This window comes from Marmota flaviventris, chromosome 10, assembly GCF_047511675.1.
Source record: "Marmota flaviventris isolate mMarFla1 chromosome 10, mMarFla1.hap1, whole genome shotgun sequence".
Lineage (NCBI taxonomy): Eukaryota > Metazoa > Chordata > Mammalia > Rodentia > Sciuridae > Marmota > Marmota flaviventris.
This window is the reverse complement of record NC_092507.1, coordinates 38,163,071-38,190,318: the sequence shown is the minus strand read 5'-3', so window position 1 is coordinate 38,190,318 and position 27,248 is coordinate 38,163,071. Positions and strand designations below refer to the sequence as shown.

The following is a 27,248-nucleotide window of genomic DNA, read 5'->3' as shown; positions in this document are numbered from 1 at the left end:
AATTTAAAAACTAAGCATATATCGAATTCTTATTAAATTCACATTTTCTTCCAAGAGTCCAAATTTTCTTTCTCTCACCAAGTGCCTAGGTCTTAAGACTGAGGACCAAAGGGGCTGAAGAAGTACCTGACATGAATAAACCTCAAGATATCATCTATTACTTGAGCAGATTCTTGTTCTTTTGTTTGGGGGTCCTATTATAAAACAGCTTTCAATTTAATGTGTGAAATGAAATCCAAACTAAATGTTAAATTGAAGTTGGGGTGAATTTGTGAGAGAGATGTTCTGCGAGTTTGCTTTATCACAAAGTTTCTTTAAATATGTGCTCCCCTGGTGCAATTAAGCATTTGTTTACAGATCATTAATTATCTGGCAGAGAGGCCTGGCTGGAAGGAATATGGCCGAGAGGCACAGCTGGAGAGTTGGAAGCTTATGCCAAGTGAGAATCCATCAGAACCACAGATAGTAAAACTCAGAAATGATCGTGTAAATCAGAGATGAAGAGGAAGTCCATTTCCAAGAGTTGAGTATGATGGCACTATGAGACCCTAGCTAGGCTACTCTGGGGGTTGGGGAATAACTCGCCAAGTGAGAGAAGGCATGGAAACTAGAAAGGATCTAGTTCAATTTGGGACATTTTGAGTATGAGGTATCTCTGGGACATTGAGATAGGGGAGGGGGTCTAGAAGGCAGATGAATATCAACACCATACCCTAACAAGGCTTAAATATTTGTAGTCTCCTAAAAAATTCTAAAAACACTTCACACTTTTCTGCCTCTGCATACACTGGACTTTCTAACCTGCATAGTGCCCCCTCTCACACCTACTCATCCTTCAGGTATTAGGCCCAACCAGCCTCTCCTGGAAGCCCTCCCTGCATCCTCAGACAGGCACAGGCTGCCTTCTTCAGAGACAAACCATCTCTAAGTATGCATATTTCCACCCACATGGATTCTCCCAGGAAGCCTTCCTGATTTAACCAAGATGACATAAGAAAGTGTAACATACTCGGCTCAGGGAACTAGATAACTTTTTTCTTCTATTGCAATGAGTACATTTGCTCCCCAGCAATCTCTTAGTTATATCAGTTTCTTAGGACTGCCACAAACTGGTTGGCTTAAAACAACAGAAACTTATCCTCTCACTATTCTGGAGGCTAGAAGCTCAAAATCAAGCTGTCAGAAGAGCCTCTGAGGCACTAGATAGGACCCTTCCATGTCTCTCCCAAGTTTCTGGTGGTGGCCATTGATCCTTTGGTTTTTCTTAGCTTGCTTGCAGTTACATCACTCCAATCTCTGTCTCTGTCCTCACATGGCCTTCTCTCTATGTGTCTCTGTCATCCACAAGGTATTTTTCTCTTCTTATAATGACACCAATAATATTGGATTAGGGAAACCCAATGTTCTTAATTTGATTCTATCTGAAAAGACCCCATTTCCAAATAAGGTCACATTAACAGATACTGGGGTTAGGATTTCAAGATATCTTTTTTGGGAGGAGGGTCACAATTCAATCCATAATACCCATGAAAAAAATTTTCCTGCAGGATAATGACTGTTGTTTGTCTCTGTCTCACTACTTGGTATAGGGTTTGGGCCAGGATATAGTTTTTGAATGATTGACCATAAGCCTGTGTTTTTGAAATCAATACTTTTTTATGTTTTGTGAATATCAGGGTCCACTGTATACAAAGATCTGTGCTATATGTTTTCTGTATGATCTTTCATTTAATTTTATCAAATGTCCTAGAAATAGTCTCCCTACCCCACAGATGAGGAAACCATATAAAATATAGAACTAAAACTTGAGTTTGGGTGATTTTGAGCTCAGATCATTCTGCTACATTCTACTACTTTTTCTTTTATCTTTGTTTGAGTGAAGTCTCTTTGTAAGTTAAGACTACCCTAACTTCTTTCAGGGTAAACCGCTCCCCCTCCACATAGGTTGGGTTCGTGCTTTGGTCAGAGTGTTAGAGACTATCAACAACATCCCTTGATAGGTGTGGGGGCATAGAGTGTAAGTACAGAAGAGCATGGAGATGGCAATAGGATAAGCTCTGAAAGGAAGGTGACACTTAAGGAGAGAAAATTAGCAGGTCCTTTTACCACCCTCTCTCCAGCCAAGAGAGCCTTCTTCCAGTGCTAAGCCTTGGAAATGTTGAATTATATGCTTCTTTAGAATTAGCTAAGCTAATGCCCTTGGAGTTGACAAGATAACCTTTATTAAAAGCTTTCCCTATAATCAAGAGAAAGCATTGCAGTATGGGAAAGAGGAAAGGCCCACAAGAAGCTTGGCTCCAGTTCTGATTTGGTCAATGATGAACACTTAACTTTGGATAAGTTGTCCTTCTGGCTTTAGTTTTATAGAACAAGAAGTTTGAGCTACAAGTTCTCTGAAGTCACTAGTCTAGGTTTCCTGCTTCTATAGAATCTGTTTCTGTTTTATGACTCTATTTTAAGGTGTTTGTTACATTGCCAAGAAAAGTGGAAAAAAGAACCTTCAGGATGAAATTTCTCTATGCCAAGGAAAAAGATTTTTTTTTCTTTTTTCCCTTTTTTGCATGCAAAGCTCAGCTTTGCTTCTCCCGTGTCTGTCTTTTCATTCTGGTAACCCTCACAAGTTTTCCCAGTGGCAAAAGCACTCTCTGGCATGATCTTTCCTTGATACCAAAAAGAAGTTAAAAACATGTGGACAGTTCTTGCCTGGCTTCTATGCTGCTAAATCTGTTATGTTCTCTTGCTGTGACCCATCCAAAAAGAGAGATGGAAGAGAAAAGGGTGCATAGATCCAGATTGTTTAGTTTAGGGGCAATTTGCAGCCCCTTTGCCAACTGTAAGCACAGTGATTTCACTTCCTACTCTGCTTTCAGATTCTTGAAAATGTGCAGGCCCTAAGTGAACATTTTCTGGCAAACTCTTTCTTCTTGGATAGACATTGAGCATATCAAGAAGAAAAAGACACCTTGTTTTTTGTGTAGCTGAGGCTTGCCTCCACCTGGGGTGGAGACAAGTCAAAGAGATAGAGTTTTAAATATTTTGTCTTTAAAGGTTATAGCAAAAGATGGGTTGGCTTGGAAAAGAGAGTGTTCCTCTTGCCAAGAGTCCATGTTACAGCTGTCTCCTGAGCTGGTGAATCTGCCTGCCAGAGGACCCTCAGAGTCCTTCCCCAGTGACTTCCCCAGGGAGCCTAATGTCTCCCTCCCTTTCATTTTATGAGTCTTCTTTTCCTCTTATTCCCCAAGGAATCAGGGAACAGGATTTGGATTTTTGATTCAGGCAGCCCTGACTCTACTATAGTTAGTAGCAAGAGGAGCTAGCCTCCCAGACTCTGCATAGAGTTGGTGATAGGAATTAACATACCTACTGAATGATCAGCAGTGTGCAGAGACTACTGGGAAATATAGCAGGTGTGAACCAAATGGATTTCATACCAGGCTCAAATCCAGTGCATGACTTGGGCTCTCACTTTCCCTTTTTGAACCTCAGAAGGTGTGTCTCTAAAACAGGGATAATAGCAATCACTTCCTGAGGTTATTATGAGGATTGTATGTGAAGTATCTGACATTATTAGGGACAGAATAAGAAGCTCAATTGATTTGCAACCTCTTCTGTGCCTCTTCTTCTCTTTTCCAAATATTATCTCATTTAGTCCTCTCAATAATCCTAAAAGACATTTCATTTTCCCATTTTATGTATAAGGAAACTAGTTTGTGTGTTTATCTACTGTATTCCAAGTATTAAGTAGAGATTCTGGCATATTGTAAGCCTTCAACAAATCATTCAATAGTAAATGAATGAATGAACAAGTAAGATTCTAAAGGGAGTTAAGAGTTTTGCCCAAATTTCCACAGCTAGTGTCTTGGCTAAGTTAGGACAAGGCAGGGCATCACAGAAAAATTCATGCAAGGAGATAAGAAGAAAATCCAGAAAGGGAAACAGAAAGGCAACACATAATTCATCCTTTTTATGATTGAGAACACTGTGTTTCACAATTCCAAAGGCATGCTTTAAATATGCAAAATCAGGACACGATTATAAAAGCAGACAATAAAATCCTGAACTCAGCTTAAGTCCCCAAATGCCATAAAAGAAGAGATCTCAGTGAGATTCCAGTTTTCTTAAATAAGGCAGACTGCCCCACTGGCCAGGAAGGGATGGTGGGTGGCCTACATGCAATGATACTGCCCAGCCATCAGGGACAGAGGAAATAATACTTGACCCCAAATTAACTTACCCTGGAGATCTGGCCTTGTTGTTACCTTGTGAACTTCTAAAAAGAAAAAGTAAAATAGAGAATCTATAAGACAAAACTGAAAAAGACAGCGGCAATATTAGGAAACCTACTGTGTGAGAAGCACTGTGCTTGCCAGACACTTCAACTGCACTGTATCAATTAAACATCATGACAGCTGTATCAGGTTCTCTCTGATAGGTCAAACACCTGAGTCAGAGATTTTCCCAAGGTCCCGCAGCACCTTGGCAATGGAGCAAAAATGGAACCCGAAACTGAGTGCAAAGCCCATGCACTTTTCACTTTTGGAAAAGTGCTACCTCTCCAGATTAGATCCCAGAGCCAGAAGCAGAGCTCAGTGACTGGAGACCATTCAGTGGACCACCAATATGGCAGGGCACATTAGCAGGCTAGGAGGTAGGATCCTTTCAGTTACTTACTCTGTCCACCAATTAAGAGAAACTTCTCTGTAGCCACTCTTCCAGAATTCCTACGTGCCCATGTGGATCTTTTTCCTGTCCATCTTAAGTCCCAGAAAAAAAAAAATGCCTTGCTCTTAGCAGAGTATCTCTTTTTCATTTATTTTTGCCATGTATTTTTCAAATAAAAAAAGTTGTGCCTGATAAGATAGGGCTTTGATATTCTATACTCCAAAAATCCACTACCAGCACTAAAAGAATAAATGAAAAAGAGCTATTCAAACAAAATATGAGCTGGGCACAGTAGCACATAGCTGTAATCCCAGCAGCTTGGGAGACTGAGGCAAAAGAATTGCGAGTTCAAAGCCAGTCTCAGCAAAAGTGAGGTACTAAGCAACTCAATGAGACCCTGTCTCTAAATAAAATATAAAATATGGCTGAGGATGTAGCTCAGCGATCCAGTGGCCCTGAGTTTAATCCCTGGTACCAAAAAAAAATGTATGTCAAAAGGATATATATATATATATATATATATATATATATATATCCTTTTGCCATCATAGAATAAAATCTTAGAAGTAAAGAGATTTTAAATTCTTGATTGGCATTAATAGGTGACCATTTTGTGCTACTAAATAAGTTTTGAAAAAACAAAAGTAAGTCTTTATGTTGTGACTTGGTATACACTCCCACATACCATGATATAGGATGTAAATATCAGTGGACTCTGGAGTACTTCTTGGAAAGTCTGAATGATAATGCCTGCCAGGATCTTACCTGGACATAACAAAGGGGCCTGGCCATCCCTGAAGAAACCAGACTATGATACTCTGAGAATATATGTTCCAGCATCTCCCCATCCTAGCCAAAGGGCACAAGACCTCTCAATGAGGCAAGATGAAGACTCAAAGGGATCTATAATTGGGGTAGAAGTGCAGGGATGGGGCTCTAGAGTTAAATGGTTTACCTAGGATTGAATCTTGGCTCCACCATTTACTCTTCTGTGACCTTGGGAAAATAACCTAGCATGCTTTGATTTTCTAAATGAAACTAAGCATGATATAGCATCTATCATCAGCCAGGACTGCCCTATGAAAAATTCATGTAAAGTCTGGGGCAAAGCAAGCATTCCTTAAATGTCTGTCCACTGCTATTATTCCTATTATTCTGGTTCACCCAATCAATTGCAGGGTGAAAAACTTTTGTAGGGGGGAAATTGAACACTTCTCAAAGAGATTGCTTTGGAGCTGATTCCTTTTTGAGGGGGACTCAGAGAAGCCTCTATCCCCACCCTGTAACACTTGGTGATTACCAACTCCCTGACCACTACTAACAGAGGATATAAAACAAGAGGAATCTGCTTGATCAGTTGGTAACCTCAGAGAGCTTCAAAAATTCAGTTCTCTGGAATAGAGAGGCCATAATTTAAGAAACCCTAGAAAATGCCCTTAAATCTTGAGTATTTACAGGATTATTGGTTACTCAAGACATGAATGCTTGGGATAATAGATATTGGAATTTCCCATAAGGTCTAGTTTTTGGATTTCTAGGTAGAAACTCAAGCCTCTTGGAGAAGGGCAGCAGAGACTAAGTCCCAAAGTCAATTTACAGCAGTTCACTGCCTTCGGAAACTGAGGAAGTTCTGCTTCCAAACAGCTATCGAAATCCAGGCTTTGGATCAAAAAAACACAGGTTCAAGTCTTCTCTATGTGGCTTTAAACAACTTCTCTCACCTCTCTAAGTCTTAAGTTTCCTTGTCAGAAAAATGGAGATCATAATAGTACTGACCTTATGGGGTATTTTGTAAATAATAAAAGAACTAATACATTAAGCAGCCAGTACAGTGCCTGTCATGAACATCAATAATTGTTAGTTCTGTCTTCATTGCCTTTCCTCTGATTTTGTGTTGAATTTATGGTGTGGCTATGAGACATACTTAAGAAAATAGTCCAGAGTTCATAGTTCTTCTATAATGGCTACTTCTAAGATGACTTAACCCTCAGAATGGTATTCTCACTTGTACCTTTGACCCAGAATGGTAACCTAGAGTTATCCAACAAAAACATAGGAATAAATGACAGAATAGTCATACTCTGGTCCTATAAAGACCTGTGAAGGGCAGGCATTTTGAGTCACTGGATGAACAGAGGCTGAACAGAGAACTAGCATGTGCTCTTTGAGGGAAGATAATTCAAATAATGTTGGAATCAGTAGAAGACTAGAATTCTGCAGGAATCACCCTGAATAGATGTTTATAATGACTTCAAGCTAACAGCAGAGCAAGAAAGAATTCTAGCCTTGTGGAATGATGCAGGATCACCATCTTGTTTCCTGGGAGTCCCATTGTCAGTAACTTTCCTGATACTATTTTGTCATTATTGGCATTAGTGTATGTCAACTATGTTAGTTGTGTTATTAGTTGTGTCAATTTGACTATTTTTTCCTTTCTATGCATTTTCTATAGTTATTTCCATTTTATTCTCTCTTCATATTTTTAAAAACATTTTGAAAATGTTGTCCTTTTTAGTCATGCAAAGGGAAAACTAGAAAAGGGGTTTTTCTTGAGCCTGATTGTGAGAACCAGACATGTTGGGGACATAGAAACAGAGAGACACTCTCAAAAGGAAGGTGAGACAGAGGAACTAAATAGGGCTCTTGGTATTCCTCTCTCTTCTTGCCTCTGAGGGTCTCTTTCTTATCCAGGGTCTATGTTTTATATACATACTCTTTCAATAAGTGCTTATTTAAGGTCTCCCATACGCTAGGATACAAGTGAAGAAAACAGATAGGGTCCTTTTTCTAATGGAGATTTTGATCTACTGGCATACACAGAATAAATACATAATTATGTACTGTGATAAACTCTAAGAAATCTAGAAATTATGCAAGTATGCAACATTCCAAGGGAGATCAGAGCAAGGGAGGACTTTCCTGAGGAAAAAACACAGAATGAATGAATTTAAAAGGGGAATCAGAAGCAGCAACTCAAACCAGTTGGCCCCCAATTGAAATTCAGGATTGAGGCAAGTTGCATTTTTCCAATGTAGCCCCATTTTTTTTCCTTTCAAAACCAATTCAAATGTTGTTCCCTCATGACAATCTCTTCTGTTCATCTTCTTTTTGTCTTTCTTTAAACAATGGGAATCCACTTGTTTTGTGTTGCTTATATAGAGTACACACTGCTAGAGTAAAATGATGGGATTTAGATCATCCAGCTGACCAACTCCCATTTGTGACCCACAGGAGCTCATAATGTAGCCACAATCTGGTTTGTTGGGCTTGACTGTGGTTGGCTTGAAGTTCAAGCCAAGATGCACATTCACAAGGCTTCAGGTTGCTATAAATGTTTCTGCAGTTTACATTTTGTACAATGCATAAGTTTTTATTTCTTCTAAAAAAATATTTAACAAAGTCAATTTGAAAGAATTAAAGGCCCCAAACACAATATTTTGAAAGTGTTTTCTGCAGGTTTGGACAAGACCCATAGCCTCAGAGAATTTTAAACATTTGAGATCTGAGAGCTTCTTTGGTGACTGTGACCTGTGATCACAGGTTATGCATTAAAGAGGAAGGCACTTGGACAGAGGCATTCTGGGGTGCTTCTTGGAAAATCATCAGCATTGTTTAGCTTATTATAGTCAATCTTACTGAATTAAAGTTTATTGAGCACCTTACTCTATGTAAGAATAGGGATAAGAACTCTTATAGTAACTATAATAATAATTATGTAATAACAAAAGTAGCAACTATCATTTCATTGAAGACTCACTTTGTGCCACTGTGCCTAACACTTGACATGCATTATCTCATTTAATACTCATAGCAAAACTAGGAAGTTGTATTAATATTCTACTAAAGAGATGATGCTTGGTGAGCTTAAGAAACTTGACCATGGTACACACACAGTATGGTAAAGCTTCTCATAATAGACCATAATTTGGATGCAGAGCCTAAAACTATAATATACTGTCTTATTTTTAAATCACATGTCAATTTTCAGATGAAGAAATTATAACTCAGAGATCAAATTTGCCTGATGTTACACAGACATTTCAGAGCCCTGTATATTTTTCCAGAAAATAGTAGTAATATCTAAGACTTGATAAGAATTTCTTATGTCTGATATGTTACCTTAAAATATTATAACTCAGAGGTGCTCAACTTTGTCTAATGTTAGAGTAATCCGGGGATTTTTAAAAACAAAACAAAACAATACCCATGCCTCCTTGGACTCACTAAATCCAGAGCTCAGGAAATAGGACCTAGGATTGGAATACCATTTAAGTTTCCCTGGTGAACCTGCCTTGATTACACAATATCATCTCAGGTGAGAAAACTGGGACTCAGGGAAGTAAAGATAATAGAAAAATCACTGGTGGGTACCAGGGGTTAGGGGTAGAGGGGAGGGTGAATAGGTAGTGCACAAATAATTTTTAGGGCAGCGAACATACTCTGTATATCGTGGTGGACACATGTCATCATACGTTTGCCTAAACCTATAGAATATATAACACTGAGAGTGAACATTAATGTAAGCCATGGACTACTGGTGATAATGATGTGTTCATGTAGTTGTGACAAATGTACCTCTCTTATGGGGATGTTGGAAATGGGTAGGCTACATGTATGGGGAGTAAGGGGCATATGGGAAATCTCTGTGTCTTTCTCTTAGTTTCAGTAAAACTACTCTGAAAAAAAAAAGTCTTTAAAAAATGTAAAAGGGAGAGACTTGAAAAGTCAAATCAAACATTACAGGAAAAAAGGCAAAATCATGAAAAAAATGTGATCAATCATTAGCAGAGAGGTTGAAAAGACATGCTCCAATTGCTTCAAAAATTCACAGAACCCAGGTCTCCTTAAAATAGTTTTGCAAAGTACATTGAGAATTCCATGCAGTAATGTGAAACATAAGTCCCACTGCTGCCACCGAACATGCTTCAGCTGGCTTAGCCAAAGGAGTTTGACACGAACCCAAGGCTCTGCAGAACTCAACAGGAGAGTATAATGGAGACGCAGATGCAGCTGAAAAGCTGCCCCAGATGTGTACATTTTCTGCTCCATTAAAATGACTTGGATGAGAGGCAAAGTACATTTGGCACACAGAAAAAGAGAGCCAGGGGAGGGGTGGGACAGGACAGGCAGCCTCATCACAGGCTTCTTCTCCCCAGGCTTGCCTCCCCTCCAGGCTTTCCCCACACTGCCTAGGGCAAGCTGACTAAAATGAAAAAAATGACCATGAGCTCTCCAGAGCTCCCTTAGAGCCAAACTCTTTTGCGTAAGACTCAATTTTCTTGACTATGTCAGGGGGTTAATAACCTTCTTTTCAAGGATTTGGTGTGAAATTTTATCACATATAGACAGTGCCTAGCATGCATGGTCACAGTAAACTTGGAAGGACAAGCATATATTCCAATGATCATCGCTGAACCCAGGTCATATTAGGAGAGATAGGTGAAGGAAGTGAAGATGTCTGTGCACAAGACAGACAAGATCCAGGGGAGACAGGATCTGGAATTTTCCCATATCTGAAGGGCTGACACAAGACTCTGGTAAACCTATTCTGGCAGCTACAAGGTGAAAGACTCAGTACAAGGAAAGATCTTTCTAACAGCTAGCAGTATCCAAAAGTTAAGGGATGGCAGTAAACTTCCTGACATCAGAACTGCATCAAAGGCATTTGAATGACCATTTGGCAAGAATGTTGAAGAGAGGATTCAACCATGATTTGGTTGAAGTTGATGATTTAAATGGCCTCTTTAAGTCAGGAATTTGTAGTTTTGAACTATCTTTGCTTGCCAATGGATGAATCACCAACATCTTGAGTTTCTGGGATGGATAAAGCCCGGGGCTCTGGTCTCTCCTCCAAGCAGAGGTACTGTGACTCAGTTTTCACCCGGTGGGGGCGGGGAGAGGCACAGTATAGCACAGGGTGGATTCTCCATGTGACCTGTGTCAGTAGATTGAATGTGTGAGTCATTCAGGAAGCAGAAACTGGGTGTCTTTGTTGTCCATGGGTGGTGTCTCTGAGCATCCTGTGCCTGCCATTGCTTCTCCATAATCCATTCTGTAAACCTACATGCAAAATGCACTGGAGTCTGTGTGTATTTGACTCTGTTGGCATCCATTTTCATTGTCTGTTCTTTTCTTCTTTTGAGGTTCTTGGGAAATGGAACTACTCCCTTATGATAATGATTTATGTTGACTTGGGCAAGAGGAATTTTTTTGAACCTAAGGGTACAGTGATATTTAATATGTTCATGAATATTTTGGTCAGGAGTGGAAGCAATGTTTGGCCCTTGGGTCACTGGGGATGGGAAAGACAGAGTTGGGATTCAGCTCCAACTTTGAAAAGGAGGAGTAGGCTTTTAAGAACAACCCTGGAAGTGGTCTGTTATTCATGCTTTCTCTGTGTCTCCTTTTAATACATTTGTTCTATAAGCATTTGCTCCCCAGCCCTAGGCTAGGTACCTGAAATGCTAAAGTTCCTAGAATCTGCCTTAAAGAGCTCTCATAATAGAGTGGGTATAAAAGGTTCTGAAATAAAATAGTACAAAGAGGTCTGCCTGAAATCTGGTTATCCATATAGAGAAGAATGAAACTAGATCCCTGCCTTTCACCCTGTATAAAAGGCAACTCAAAGTGGATCAAAGACCTAGGAATTAGTACAGAAATTATGCAACTGCTAGAAGAAAATGTGGTGTAAACACTACAACATATAGATGTAGGTGATAACTCCCTCAATTGGACTCCTAATTATCAGGAAATAATACTAGGAGTTAATAAATGAATGGCATCAAATTAAAAAGCTTCTGCACAGTAAAGGAAACAAGAGCATAAAGGGAGAACCTACAGAATGGGAGAAAATCCTTGCTACCTATTCTTTCAACATAGGGTCAATATCCATAATATATAGAAATTCAAAACACTTATCTTCAAACATAAGAAAAACACAGCTAATAAATGGGTAAATGAACTAAACAGACACTTCTCAAAAGAATAAATATAAAGTTAACAAATATATGAAAAATGCTAAATATCTTTAACAACTAGGGAAATGCAAATAAAAATCACCCTGAGATTTTATATCGCTCCAATTAGAATTGCAGTCATCAAGAATACCCGGGCTGGGGGCTGTAGCTCAGTAGTGAAGCACTTGTCTTGCAAGAGTGAGGCACTGGGTTCGATTCTCAGCACCATATAAAAATAAATAAAAGACATTGTATCCATCTATGACTAAAAAATACTTTTAAAAAAAGAATATCAACAATAAGGGCTGGGATTGTGACTCAGTGGTAGAGCACTTGCCTTGCACGTGTGAGGCACTGGGCTCAATCTGCAGCACCACATAAAAAAATTAGTAAATGAAATAAAGGTATTTAAAAAAGAATATCAACAATAATAAATGCTAGAGAAGATATGGATTTACACTGTTGGTGGGACTGTAAATTAGTACAACCACTATGGAAATCATATGGAGATTCCTCAAAAAGCTAGGCATGGAACCACCATACCACTCCCTGGTATTTATCCTAAAGAATTAAAAGTCATCATACTATAGTAATACATGTATTCCCATGTTTGTAGAAGCACAATTTACAATAGCCAGACTATGGAACCAGCCTAGGTGTTTGTTGATGAATGGATGGATAAAGAAAATGAGGTATATATACACAATGGAGTTTTACTCAGCCATAAAGAAGAATGAAATTATGTTATTTTCAGGAAAATGGATAGAACTAGAGAGCATTATATTAAACAAAATAAGCTGAACTGAGAAAGTCAAGAGTTGTATGTTTTCTCTCAGACATAGAAGTTAAAGAGAAAAAATGGAAATAAAAGAAGGGAGACCAGCAAAAATGAAGGAGACCAAGGGGAGGGAGGAGGAGAAGGAAAGGTGAGGTACTGGGAAGAAAACTGACCCAATTATATTGTTATATTATGTGCATGTACAAATATGTTAACGACAGATCCTATTAAGACAACTAATTTTAACCTACCAGTGAAAGAAAAATCTGGAGGGAAAAAAGAAAGGAGCAGGGAAGAAGAAAGGAAGAAAGAAAGAAAACTATTTGAGTATGGAATGATTAGGAAAAGCTTCACAAAAGAGATGAGATTTGAACTGGTCTTCACAGTAAGTTGAGGTCACCTATACACTCTGTGAGGAAAAACTTCAACAGAATGAGGACAGAGCAAGCACAAGGGTTAGGGACCTGCTTAAACATGCTGTCTTGGGAAATGTCAAATAGTTTATAGTATACTCTGGAATGTACTATGTCCAGAAAGGTGATGAGAGGCGATACTGGTAACATGTTTTGGGATTGACCCTCATTTAGCTGCAGGGAGGAGACTGGCCTTGGTGTACCTGAAATCATTCTGCAAACACTATCTAGAACTTCGTGGACTTTTTAATAAACACTTGTTGATTCTGCCTGATCTGTCTTGTGAATTATCAGAAATCTTACTACACATTACATCCACTTGACCACCATAGAAATGAATTCTTAAAATAAAAACTCAATATCAGCCAAAATAAATAATAATCAGGAAGGTAAATAGGTTGGAACAACTCATGAGTGGTGACTTTCTTTTCTACAAGTGTGTGGGGCAAAATGATCCATATCTGCATCAGAACAACTTCATGTCTGGTTGGCACTGCATATATACCAGTGGGTTGGTTTGAGGGAATTTGATCTGATTTATTTGGATCTGAGAGCTATGTGTTGGTATAGCATAAAGTACTCCCCAGATCACAGTGAAATAATTTGGGAGGTTTGACTTATCTTCTTCATCATTAGTGTAGCTGATCTGAAATGTGAGCACAGTCCTTTAATTTTATAATGTTAATTTTTTTATTATAAAGTAATACTGTGTGAAAAAATAGACATGAATATAAGTATACACACTGTAAGAAAATAAATACAAGAGTACAATGGAAAACAAAATCACCCACCAATACTAGAAACTCACAGAATCACTGGCATTTTGGTGCACTTTATCTTTTGTTACAGGTTAAATTCATTAAAATGATTTTTAATATAATATTTGAGTCTGCTACCTCCATTAAGCATTCTTCTATAAGAATACTTCTGACTATAATCTCATTACTAGTTATGTTTTCTTAATACTCCCAGACTAGATTGTAAAGGTTGCAAGGAGGGGGAAGGTGTGTTATTCATACAGTAACCTAATTTTGGCAAAGGAATCTGACTGAGACTCAAGTTCTGATACACTAACATTACAAGGTCCAGGAATCCTGGTGTTTGTCCTTTCTTTTCATCTCTATATCCCAGAATCTGACATGTAGTGTATACCTAATGAATATTGATTGCTTGAATAAAAGAATGAATGAGCTAGGCAACTTAGTGTGACCTGCCTCAAAATAAAAAAATAAAAATAAAAGGACTGGGAATGTAGCTCAGTGGTGGATTGTCCCTAGGTTCAATCCCCGAGATGGGTTAATGTGGATTTTTAACTTATTCTTTTTCACCCAAGGTTCATTGAGACCCTCTGAGCTAGGCAATGTGGATCTAAGTAGCAATATTTGATACAAAGCCCACTGAGACTACAAGTGCAGAGCCCCTTAGTTTCCTTCCACTGACACATAAGTCTTGTGGGGGGTGGGGGGGGGGGAGACCAAGTTCCTATCTTCCCACTGTTAAATTAGGGATAGAGCAAAGACTGCTATTCCATGGAGTAGTGGAGTAATATTCCTGATCTCTTGAAAGTGATCCAGCAATGTCTAGCCTCTACCACAGCCCCCAGAGCCTTCTACTCCCTGCTTCAGCCCACCTGGTCCTGGTTCAGGGGCAGGCATGCTGTGGAGGAGTATCTCTGCTGCAAAAGACCTTAGGGAAGAGGGGTGCCACTGCTCCCTTAGTATGAGAGCAGCCATTCACAAGCCCTCCACCACCCCAGCCAGCTGGTCCAGATAAGTTTTAGTTCTGGCCAAAACTGGTTTGGCAGCTTTGGGGGTATGTTTCTGGATGACTGACCCTCCCCACAGCAGGTGCTGGCAGTTTTGCCAAATAAATAAATAAAATAAAAAAGAAGAAGAAAAAACAAAAGGAAAGAAAAGGAAGAGGGAAGGGGGGAGGTGTGGGGTTGTGGACTAAAGAAGCTGAAGAGGATGGCTAAATTTGAAACACTCCAAACTTCTGCTCGCTTGCAAGAAGTGCAAGTTTACACTTTAGGATTGCCCCCACGCACTCTCGCTGCATTCATTTCTCACACACTCTCCTTTGTAAGGCAGTTTTGTTGCAATGCAATTTGTTTTGCACCGAGATCCTTGAGGCTATATAATTGTAGCCCAGCGCGCGAATTTTAGTCAATGCTTTCCACCGCACCCTATGCTATTGTTGTTATTATTATTATTATTGCAATTGCGTCTCTCCGCTCTTTCCCCTCCCTACCCGAATCGCGCTCCGGCTGTGATTGCTCCGGTCTGACTTTGCGAGCGGCGGTGCGCTTCCAAACCCCCCTTATCCTCCCCTCGCCCCCCTCTCCCCCCTCCCTCCCTTTTCCGCGCCCAGGCGAAAGCAGCCGATTGGCAGAGCGGTGCTTTCAGGAACAATAACAGTGGGGGGAGCCCGGTCCCGGGGAGCCCGGTCCCGGGGAGCCGCCCCCGCCCCCCGGCCCGGCAGCGCGGCCCGCGCCCCCCGCCGCGACCCCACCTCTGCGCCCGCCCAGCGGGCTGACCAGCCAGACCGGGGCCCGCCCCCGGCGCCCACCATGTACGCCTTTGTGCGGTTCCTGGAGGACAACGTCTGCTACGCGCTGCCGGTGTCGTGCGTGCGCGACTTCAGCCCCCGCTCCCGGCTGGATTTTGACAACCAGAAGGTGTACGCGGTGTACCGGGGTCCCGAGGAGCTGGGCGCCGGGCCCGAGAGCCCCCCGCGCGCCCCCCGCGACTGGGGCGCGCTGTTGCTCCACAAGGCCCAGATCCTGGCGCTGGCAGGTGAGCGAGCGGGCTGGGAGGGACCGTGGGACCCGGGCGGGGGCCGGGACGGGAAGAGGCCGGGCGCTGGGCAGAGGGGGCCTGGGGAGTCAGTGCTTGCTCAGGTCTCCTCCTCCCGCCTGTCCGGCTTCTCTTTAAGGGATGGAGTGTCTGTAAGGGACCAGACCAGTTAAAAAGACCACAGGGTCCCCTTTGTCTTCCTGCTTCCCTGACACTCCCGCGCTGTCAGTCTGCCTTCATCTCTTTATCTGTCTGTCCTCTTTCTGATTCTTTGTATCCTCCCTGCTCCTTCACTTTCCATTTCTTTCCCTGCCCGTGTGTACCGTCACTGCTCTCTCACCTTCTCTCTACCTCTCTCTGTTCCTTCCCTCTGTGCTCCTTTCTGTCTCAAGTTTCTCAAGTGGTCTCTCTCCCTTTAAGGCCCTTAGCATCTCCTAGGAGTGAGGAGTAAGACACATATTGTTTGATCTTTAAGTGGGAATCTCTCCTTCCTAAAGGAATCTGTGGCATCCTTGTCCCATCTGGGCCATCATTAGACAGGATAAGGAAGCCTTGAACCTCAGTGCACTAGGCACCACTCTCCTGCCTTTCTCCAGCAAGGTAGCAAAGGTAAGGAGGAAGAAGCTCTAAGGCATTCCTCAGCTTCCACATCCATCTCTGAAATCACTCACAGGCTCTCTGAGTGAGAGTTAGAAGCCAGGAAAGAGCTTCTAGGTCAGGTTACCACAGGACCTCCCCTCCCTGCTTACTCAGGGCCTGAGACTTAGGCAAGGCAGGTGGTCTCATCCTCATTTGACAGAGGATGACACTGAAGTTCAGTTGGTGATAGGATAAGACCAGCCCTTCCACCTCATGTGCTGTGCTGAGAGGCACCTTTTCCTTTGTAAAGAGAAGACAGCTGGCCCTCTTTACAAGCTAGTTCTAAGAGGCTTAAATGCAGACTTGTGGGCAACAGGAAAATATCACTTCCTTTTGGGTAAGCAACCTTTTAGCTGCTGCTGGTTAAGAAGAATGTGCCTTACTTAGAGTGGGCACACACAGTCACTCACCCTACCTTCCACTTAGAAGAGAACACCAAGGGTTAGGAACAGAAGGGAAGACATTGTCATTGTTTTGTAATTTGTAGACCTTTTCTATTTTTTCCAGCTTCCTTTGCTTCCTCCCATTTAGCCTAAAAGATGAACCTCATATAGTGACTTGCCCAGGATCTTGTGGCAAGTTAGTGTAGTAGTGTAGTAGAGCTCAGCTTCGTGACTGTTTCCTGTCCACCACCTTATGTTGCCTCTGCAAAGGAGGTTTGAGGGAGTGGAGGCGTGGAAGAACTGTATGCTGATCAACAACACCTCCTGGGCCTTTTTTTGACAAGCTGTAATCTTTCCACCTGCCTTGTAAGCCCTGGGGCATAGGACTAGAGGCCCACCTACCACCAGACACCCCCAGAAATACTGAGCAAATGGAAGTAGGGTTTAGAAAAGGGAACCCTTTGTAGCTGATCAGGTTTTATTTTGCTGTTTTGTTTGTTATTAATTACTAAAGAACAAGATTAGAAATTTATTCCCCAAGAAGACAGGCCTGAAGAAATTGTAACTAGGTTATAAACTTAGCTTCTTTTTTTGCTAAAAGAAAAGAAAGCATGCTTTTTGATGATTGTGTCATACTCCTGGATCTGGGAGGGCCCCAGGACAGTGGAAGGAATGTATGTCAGAGGAAGTAAGCGACAAGGGCTTTAGTGTGTAAAGGCTGGCTTCCTCCTTTGGAGATTGTTCATCCATCCACCCATTCATTCATTCACACTGTGCATGGCCCTCCAGGCTCTGCAGACAGACCATTTAGGCACATGGCAGCCAACACCATCTCTGATTTTAAAATCAACATTTAAAATCTGATTTTTAAAGTCCTCCTAAGTCAGATACTCATAGTTGTCATCTGAGAACAACAAATTTTGAACCTGTAAACTATTCATCCCTCAAGCTGAAATGTTGATTAATTTTTTGGATTATTAAAAAAAATCTAGGCAACATCTAGAAACTAGCAGAATATATACAGAGAAGTGCAGCACCCATTTGAGCAAAGTAAGATAGAGTGCTTCTCACCACCTCTCAATTTTTTCTTGGAAGAAGGAAAAAAATGTGATGTTGACGAGACCACATTTGGAATTCCAATCAGCTGGTTAATTTTTAAATTGAAGCTGCTGCCCTGGATCCTAATTGGAAGGACCAGGGTGAGTTTGACAATTTATTTGTCCTGGGAGAACTCTCCTGTGTGCCTTGGAACCCCATCTTGACATAAACTTGGTGGTTCCGAGAATTGCTTGCAACTTCATCTTAAAGAGCTCATCTGGCATCTCCTGGACATAAATACAGTTGTTCTGTGGCACCAAATATGAGGAGGTGATTCTTCAAGGGGAAGGCAGAGGTGGCTTTATGTAAATAGATTTCTATTAATTACTCCCTCTCTGGCTCCAGTAGAATGGTTTCAGAGGTAGCAACAGGGCCACTTTATAGCTTTCAAGTGAGAAGTATCTTTCTTAGTATTTGCCCAGGCCAATCCAGAACTGTTTTAAAATGTACCTCTTTTTATTCCCAAGAAGTGTCAAAGGCCAGCTGCTATGGGACTTTGTACTGTACCACCCACAGTGGCTTATGCCATGGCTTCAGTTGTGTTGGACCCTAGTGTATGGCTCTCTTCTCACTAAATTACAATTCTAGTACAAGGAAAAATAAAGTCCCACCTTTACTGACAGTCTTTATATGTGCTTGTATCTCTGTTAGTCCTCTTGGAGACCCTTTGGTAGATATTGCTATGATTATTATTTCCATTTTATAGATGAGAACACTGAGATGCAGACATTTGCCAGGTACATAGCTAATAAATGGCAGCCAGAAATGGAGCACAGATCCTCCAGGGTCAGGCCTCTGTTTGGCAATCTCCTTGGTAAAGTAGCTAATGTTCCCATCAGCCACATAGCATGGCTTGGAATGAGGAGAAGGAAAGAAAATGCTGTCCATGAAGCTTACATAGATAGCTCAAGGCCAGTTTTCAAACCAGAGGACAATCTTAGTTTCTGAGTTTTCAATCCCACTATTCTTCCTCTTCCTCTGCTACCAGCCTCCATTCTACATATACCTCTTTGTCCTACCCTTCAGTTGTCATTTGCTTGAGGAAATCCTCTCAAAGGAACTCCTGTTCCCTCTACTGGGAACAGGAGCTGCCTTTGAACTGTGTGATATCTCGTCATACTCATTTATTTTGCCAAGCAGGTTGTGAAAGTAAGAACCACCCATTTGGAGAGCTGGCCATTATCTAACTGCAATCCAGCCTGTTCATGGTATTGACATTTGTGGTTTTAGGGGCTAAAACTGGTTCCTCTAGGCTTAGTCTTAACATTCTATATTGTTCTCTCTGGACACCTATATTATTATTGTTGCTTGAGTTCAATAAATTCTCCTTGTGGTCAAGGGTTCCCTTACTACTTCCTATAGGCCGACCCAGTGCTTTAATAAGTGATACACCAAGGCACTAAGTCCAAGGCACTAGGATGGAAAATTATGGCATGACCCAGGGAGGACAGGGGTGAAATTTTCAAATTCAGCTATGTAGTGTTTTGTGTGCAGGGGGATAGTCAAATGGGCACTGTCTTCATGGGGTTTGTTGTTTGGTCACCCCAACATATGCAATAATAGGGGTAAGAGCCTGGCAGTCGGGAAGGATGCACAGGGAAGGAGGCAGTTCTAGGTGGGTTGGTAACTTAAGTTTTTTTCTTCTAGTTCCACTAGCACTGCCTGCATTCAGGCCTCTGCCTCAGCTCCTACTCATCTAAACCAGCAGCCTTCAAATAGATCACCATGTCTCAAAATCCATTTTTCAAGTTGCTTAATTGACAACTTTCCTTGATTAAAGTTTCAGAATCCCATAGACCAGCCCCACCTTAATTCTCTAGCCTCACCTACCCTTCCCCTTTGCCCTAGAAATGAGGCATTTCTTGCTACTCGATGAACACATCCTCAAGCACTCCTTTGAGCCAGCCAGAATGGATGGATCATTGTCTGATAAGGGACCTCTGCCTAGTGGAGCTCACCTTCTAGTGGGCTCCAGCCTATTAGGTGCTATGAGAAAGGAGACCCTGCCTCTGGGGCATTCCCTGTACCTCCCTCTGACCTCATATGAGGGCAGAAGTCTCTTTCCATTTTGTTTGTTATATATGGATAGATGGATTATAGCATATTCTGACTGGGCTGCCCTCCATGTACCTCTCCTCCTGCCAGACGGTGAACCCCTCCAGGATAGGGGCCTGACTTCCTTATCTGGGCATTGCAGAACCCAGCACATAGCCCCCACTGGTTGGGCTGTATTGAACTCCTACACATTAGGGAGATAAGTGCATTTTTATGTTTAGGGAAAGGAAGTAGAGGGGACAGGAACCTCTGAAGCAGCAACTTGTTTTTCAGAACAGAAACCTGCAACAGGATTTTTGAGGTTTCATTCAACTTTGTTCATCTGGAAAAAGTCAACATTCTTTATCACTCCCTCAACTAGAAGAAACCCCACACTCGGGAGAAATAGCTTCCAAAGCCACGTTCTTCTTGCTTTGGTAATTTTAGCTCATTCAGGGCTCAGGTCCCAGCTTGGCATTGTCAGTCCAAATAGATTACTTGCTCCAGAAATGCTTTGGAACTTCTACAAAGTTAGCAGCTAAGCAGGGGACTAGCCGATTTCATATGCAAAGATTGTTGCATGTCATCAGTGGGAGACTGCCAACCAAAGGATTTATTTTTTTAAAAAAGCAAGTGAAAACTTTTAATTTAGGTTTTGACATGTTCTGCTGATATACATTGGAGCAAAGATTGGAACTTGCCTGCTGTCATCTGTTGCAGATTCTACTGGAATGTTAACCATTGAAGGTTGAGTCTGATGTGAGTTTTTAGTACTCAAGAACCACGTATTTGTTACAACTAAATAAAATGTGCTACGGAGTGCTTCAGAGTTCTGGCTTACAGTCTGAAAGAAAAAATTTTCCCAGGCAAGTTGAGGTTTTGTATGATATCTTGTTATTCAAAAGTATACTAGCTTTTATATATATAAACACCAAAAAGGTGGAATCCAAATTGAGGTCTTCGACTCTAAGACCAGTTTTCTTTCCAGTGTGCCTACCTGTTTATTCTTATCAGAGACAGGAGATGTGTGTTCTGTTGTTACCAGAAAAACATACATAACCCGAAGAAATTTTCTTTGGCTCATTTAAGTTCTGCAAGTATTGAGTTTTGCTATGTAGTCAGCTATATATTGAAGGGAAATGCCTAAGGAGGAGTATGTATTGTTCCTTGCCTGCCAATTATATATTAGGTACCCACAAGCTTCCAGGTTCAGTGCACACACACTATCTACATCCTTGTGAGATAGGGCTTCTCGCTTTCCCCATAAAAGGGTTATTCAAACAACTGTTTTGTGAGTTCTGTAGGTGTCAGGTAGTGGGCTGTCTTTCCACATAGACTGAGCTGGTGGAGAAATGTGTCTGTCTATCAGAAAGTCTGAGACCCAAGCTATGGCTGTGATAGATCTGGGATATATTAGGAAAGTAGTCTCCATAGCACCTGCTAACTGACTGGTTGCAATGCTATGTGTGAAGAAGAAGAGGTGATCTGGGCCTTCTTGTCTCAGACACTAGAAGAGAAGCTAGCTGGAATGGTAGGTGATTTGTTTAGTTTTGGACCTGCTGAATCCTAGGGGCCCATTGAACATGAAGGCAGCTATGCCAGAAGAGCAAGTGGGCATGTGGCCTGAGGTTCAGAAGAAAACCCCAGGCTGAAGATCTCAATTTGGAAGTCATTAGCCATGGGAGGAGTGATGTCACAGAGGGAGAGAAATGTGCAAGGACAGAACTCTTCAGAACAGTGGCTTGTAAGAGCACAGTTGAGGAGAAGAGCCCATAAAAGACTGGGAAGGAGCAGCCACAGATACATTGAAAATCGAGGGATAACCAGGAGCCATGGTGTTCTGGAAGCCAAATGAGGAGAGAGATCTTTGGATCTCAGATCTGGGTTGGTTTGTATTTCTTGTAACTGCACAGCAACTACCTCTCCTCTGAGCTCATCACTGGTAAGGCATAGGATAGGTCAATTAAACATATAAGCAAAAGAAAAGATTTGCACGGGATATTTTGGTACTTTTCCATTTATACCATGGAGGAGAATCAGACTTGTTCTTTGGGATCCAAAAAGTAAAGGTAGGGGCACTGAATAGAATTCCTGGGCTAGTGAACACAAGATAATAGCAGAGAGAACAGATGAATAATGGAAAGGGCTTCCAGCAGGTGCTGAGCTCCCTGTCTCAGGAGGTGGCAAGCAGGTCAGGGATGTTTTAGAATGGAATCTTGCACTATGGGAGAGTTTGGTTAGATAACTTCTAGGTCACTTCCTTAAGTACCAAGAAGTAAATGTTAGAGAGCTGAAAGAGGATGGTCTTTAAAGTTGAATACTCTGGGTTCAAATTGTGACTCTGCTACTTATCTATTTATAAGCTGTGTGACCTTGGGGAGATGACCTCACTTCTCTGAGGTCCAGGTGCTCATCTGTAATAGAGATAGTAATCAGTTGCCCACTATGTTATTTAGTAAGGTAATATGCAGAAGAGTCTGGCATGTGGTAAGCAATTATTAAATACTGACAGCTGTTAGGAACTATGGTGAGCTAATAGATGCTGAGAGAAGAACAGTCTGTGTGGGTGTGGCACCACCATTTGTGGAAAGGAGTGTTAAGAGGAACAAGCAAAGGTAAGGAACGTTCAAGTCTAAAATTTAACCTTATGTTTTAAGTCCTTCTGGGGCTTGACCTAAGCAATGAAGGCTTACCATTTTTCCCCTTGTTTGCCCCTGTATGACTGTGCTGGGCCACCTGGCAACAGTCCTGATGAAGCACAGGAGGGCAGCTTGACAAAGGACCCAGCAGAATGGCATGACAAGGTGGTGGGGGTGAGAGCCAGGAGACCCACTGAAGCAGCCTGGCAATGGCTCCTGTCGGGCATTTCTCAAACACGCCCACCTAGCAGGATCTTACATATCATCTACTGCACAGATGAGAAAGACCCACAAGGCCCTTGAAGGACCAATCAACGTTTTTTAGTTCCCGTGTTTCATAGAAAAGAAAACCGAAAGAGAGAACTGGTCACCCAGCAAGTCAGTGAGAGCCAGGCCTCAATCCAGTGTCTCCTGATTTCTTCCTGGTACCCCACAGCAGGGTACTCTTCTTTTTGTTGTCTTGCCTGGATATTATTCATGAAACTTGAGAATTCTGTCTGCTTTGGATTTTATAAAAATAAACACCATAGGCCAGAGAATGCATTGTGCCTGTCTTTCCTGTGCTATATCTGTTTTTAATGCAAACATCAGACTTCTCAGAGTTTTTGTGCAGATGAAAACTTTAAACTTGTATATACATATTTATAAAACAAGACAGAACCTTTGTTAAACATTTTATGTTTAGCCTTTTAGGATCTCATCCTAGCTAACAGACCCACACTAAACTAAGCTCTCTGACATTTGATTATTTTAATTATCCAGCTTGATTATATGTAAAATGGGAATCAGGAAAACATTTCTCCCATTTTTACTGTATATTACAGATTTTTCACTTTTGAACACAAACTTGCATTGGGTTTCCTAAGCACCTGCCTCGGTTTTCTAAAATACCTTTTGCTTTTTACCATGCCTCCACTTTTCCCCCAGTGATAAGATTAATGGGATGTTTGTGCCTCTCAGATTAATACCAAATTCCAGGTCCTGTTGTGTTTTTGAAGAACATCTTTTCACCACATTTTAACAAAAAATTTCTTTATGGATTTGAATAGAGACTGACTATATTGGGAGACTATTTAGAGCTTGGTGGCCTTGATAAGCTTTGTAATTCAGGAGTCGGGCGTGAGTCCTACTTTACATAATGTTTAGTTCAGTTTGGGAATTCATCACAGCATCCTCTGAGAGTGTAGGAAAATTTTTGAGAAAGGCAGATACTTTGGAAATTATATCAGTGCAGCTGATATGGGCCTTTTAGTTGCATTGAAAAAGTTACAACTTGATAATTTTTATTTTGTCCTATAGGCTAATTAGGTAGCTAATTAGGAACAGGTCTAGGTGTCAAGTAGACTTGGTTTGAAATTGTACCCCTGCTGTTTATGTCATAGGAAAGCCACCTCAGTTCCTGCTTTAATACATTTAATAACTGTGGGAATTGAATATAGTAATGTTCATAAAGAATTTGGCGCAGAACTTGGCACATGGTAGGTACTTGCTCAACATTTGTTGAAAGGATAAATGCAGCTAGCTTACATCATAGGAGTGAGAAAGGAGGGGACAGATGATGCTCAAATCCTTGGTGGCTTTTCCTGCCCTGGAGACAAGAGAGTCAGAAAATTAGCATGGTGAAAGTTGTCTCTTCAGAGGCTACATATTTATTTCTGTTTACACTAAAACTGATTCTTTGGCTTTAAGTTTGAAACAAGTGAAAAGGCAAGTTGATCAGAGAACTTCTTCATCCCTCTCAGTCAACTGCGCATTTCTTCTTTGGTTTCTAGGAAGTCACAGCCAGAAACATATTCCAAAGTCACATTAAAGTGCCACATGAAATATTTGCTGTCTTAGATGATCCACACCACTGTTCACCTTCATAAATGTGACCAGTCAAGAGTTATAGCTCCTTGTCACCCTATGTTGGGTCTCTTCCTCGTACCCCATCCATCTTCCTTGCCACTGCCACATAAATCTTCCTAAAACATCTCTTTCATCATGTCTCAATCTGTGTCAGATACCTACAGTGGTTCTCTTTGATGTGGGACAGAAGCCAAACACATAACCCACAGGGGTAGCTCCCTGCCACTTACAAGGAGGACACCGAGCTTGGTGCTTTACATGTGCTAACTCTTTGGAAAACATTTCTTTTTTTTTTTTGTACTGGGGATTGAACTCAGGGGCACTCGACCACTGAGCCACATCCCTAGCCCCTTTTTGTGTTTTATTTGAAGACAGGGTCTCACGGAGTTGCTTAGGGCCTCATTAAGTTGCTGAGGCTGGCTTTGAACTCATGATCCTCCTGCCTCAGCCTCCCAAGCCACTGGGATTGCAAGCATGCGCCACCAGACCAACTAGAAACATTTCTTTAACCCACTTTACTGATAATAAATAGGAGACTTGGACCGCTTCAGTTGCTTGCCTAACTAAGTTCCCTCCTGCAGTTAGAGCCAGAATTCTAAACTCTCTGAGGCCACTTGATTCAAAAGCGTAGGTTGTTTTTATTAGATTCTGGGCATCCTTCTCCCAACCATTTTTTCCCCACTTTTTGTTAAATAATATTTTTCTATGGCTTAAATGTGGATGTGAGATATCTACCTTCAACTTAGGAGGAGGGTTAGGAAGGCTTAGAGATGAGAGGTTGGCCCTGTGTGAGCCAGCATCTCCCAGAAGTCAAACCTTGTATTCTGGTTGAGATTCTTGGCATGTACTGAGTTGTTAGGGCCCCAAACACAAAGACCACTTAGCATAGTGCTTAACCTCAAACAGGGACTCAGTAACCATTCATGGCCTTCAGAAATGGATGAGCAGAGGCCTCAGGTCTTCAGAACCCTCATGCAGGAAACATGGCTCATGAAGAAGACTGAAGAGCAGAATAATGGGGCCATGAAGTGGCTCTCAGTGAAATCTCAACATCCCCTTTGGCCAAGCATCAAGATGGTGGAGATCCAAATCAAGTGGTGTGTGATAGGAGGTACTATTTCCTTCTGTCCCTTTCCTGAGTTCACTCCTGTCACTTCTGAGTGTAGTGGACTATTCAGATTACTTTTCAAAGAACCCAGTCAAGCTCTGAGGCCTGGCTACCACCAGTTTCTGCTGTGTCTGGGAATGATTACTGCTTTCTGGAGACTCCTTGAAGACAGAGTATTTGGCAGGAAAGAGTAAAGTGGCCTTCTACTTTAAGCTTCAGACTGATGAATGTGGATGTCCTCATCTATAGCCATCACTCACTCATTCATTCAGTATTTATTCTGGCTGAATGTTCTAGGCATGTGTTTAGAGGAGATGGAGCTTAGCTTATAGAGGCAGATAGATCTTCATCAAATCTTGGCTCTGCACCTTCCCTGCTGGGTAACTTCAGATAAGGATTTTATTTCTTTGAGATTCATTTCTTCCTTTTTGAAAAAAAAAAGTGACTAATGATGCCTTCTTGCAGGGTTATTGTGAGTTATAGTGATACGTGTGAAGAGCCATACAATAGCATCTTGTACATAATAGACATTCCACAAACAGTAGCCTATTTTATAGTTGAAGTACTTTTAATAAAACATAAAATCCAACACTTTAACCATTTTAAAGTATGTGCAATGCATTGTTTCTTATTGTACTCATAATATTCTGCAACTCTCACCATTACTTAATTCCAGGACATTTCATCATCCAAAAAGAAATCCCTGTTACCCATTAAGCAGTCACTTCCCGTTGGCACCTTCCCCGTGTTCTTGGCAACTACTAATTTCTGTCTCTATGGATTTGCCTATTCTGGATATTTAATATAAATGGAGTCATCAAATAAATGACTTTTGTGTCTAACTTCTTTTACTTAGTGTCATATTTTCAAGATTCATCCATATTATAGCATGAATTAGTGTGTCATTTCTTTTTGTGGCTGAGTAATATGTCTGTTGTACGGATATACCATACTTCGTTTATCAGTTGACAAGTTGCTCGACATTTGGGTTGTTTCTGCCATTCAGCTATTTTGAACAATGCTTTTCTGAATGTACACGTACAAGTTTATGTGTGGGAGCACATTTTCATTTCTCTTGAGTACACACCTAGGAGTGGAATTGCTGGGTCATATTAAACACAGAATATTCTATGTTTAAATTTTTGAGCAACTGCCAAACTATTTTCCACAATGATTGCCCCATTTCACACATCTACCAGAAGTGTTTGAGGGTTCCAATTTCTACACATCCTCCCCAATACTTGTTTTTTCCTCACTTCTCCCATTTTTCCCAATTGTAGCCATCCTGAGTATAAAATGATATCTTCTTATAGTTTTGGTTCACATTTTCCTAATGGCTGATGATGTTGATTATCGCTTCATGTGCTTACTTGAAGTAAGCACATGAAGTGTCCTTTTTAAACTTATTTTTTCATTAAGCATTTTTGTTTGATGAGTCCCTATTGTGTGGCTAGTCCTATAATGTTGGCCCACTAGAGGATACTAACACTCTAGAGGGAAGGGGGACCTCTAAGGAGGTAATTGCAGCATAGTGAGATAATAGACTATGGAAGAAAGCATCTATAGTGTGTAATGGGACCTTTGAGAAGAAAGGAGGAGATGAGTGGAGGGTGGGCAGTTATTCAAGCAGACAGTGAAAGAGGAGGGAATTCCAGATGCAAACAAGAGCATGGAGCCTCGAGTATAACTGGTGGGAATGAGTTATACTCCCACGAAGAGAAAAATGACAGACAAGAAGAGCGCAGCTTACTTGAGTTCTCACACCTATGAAGTGGTGGAACTGGACCTAGAATGCAGGTTGTCTGACTTCTAGTTATTTCCACAACGGCAGACTGACCCTCAGCAATTCTTAAGTTGACACTCAAGCGATTTCTTCTCTTCCCCAACCACCTTAC

General features: G+C 41.3%; 2 protein-coding genes across 5 annotated transcripts in view; both read left to right on the top strand.

Moving 5' to 3' along the window:
• The window catches only part of Agbl4 (AGBL carboxypeptidase 4), a 1,244,450-nt gene that overhangs the window by 985,345 nt on the left and 231,857 nt on the right, over positions 1-27,248 (top strand). The window lies entirely within an intron of this gene.
• Bend5 (BEN domain containing 5) overlaps positions 15,274-27,248 on the top strand; it is a 47,216-nt gene continuing 35,241 nt past the window's right edge. Inside the window, exon 1 of one of the 4 annotated variants that reach the window (XM_027944936.2) lies at positions 15,274-15,604. In XM_027944936.2, the coding sequence (XP_027800737.1) occupies positions 15,379-15,604 (226 nt within the window). In that variant the 5' untranslated portion in view covers positions 15,274-15,378. Of the gene's footprint in view, positions 15,605-20,538; positions 20,625-27,248 lie in introns of those variants that run through there. The other 3 variants (XM_027944940.2, XM_027944939.2, XM_071617811.1) reach the window with 3 other exon arrangements.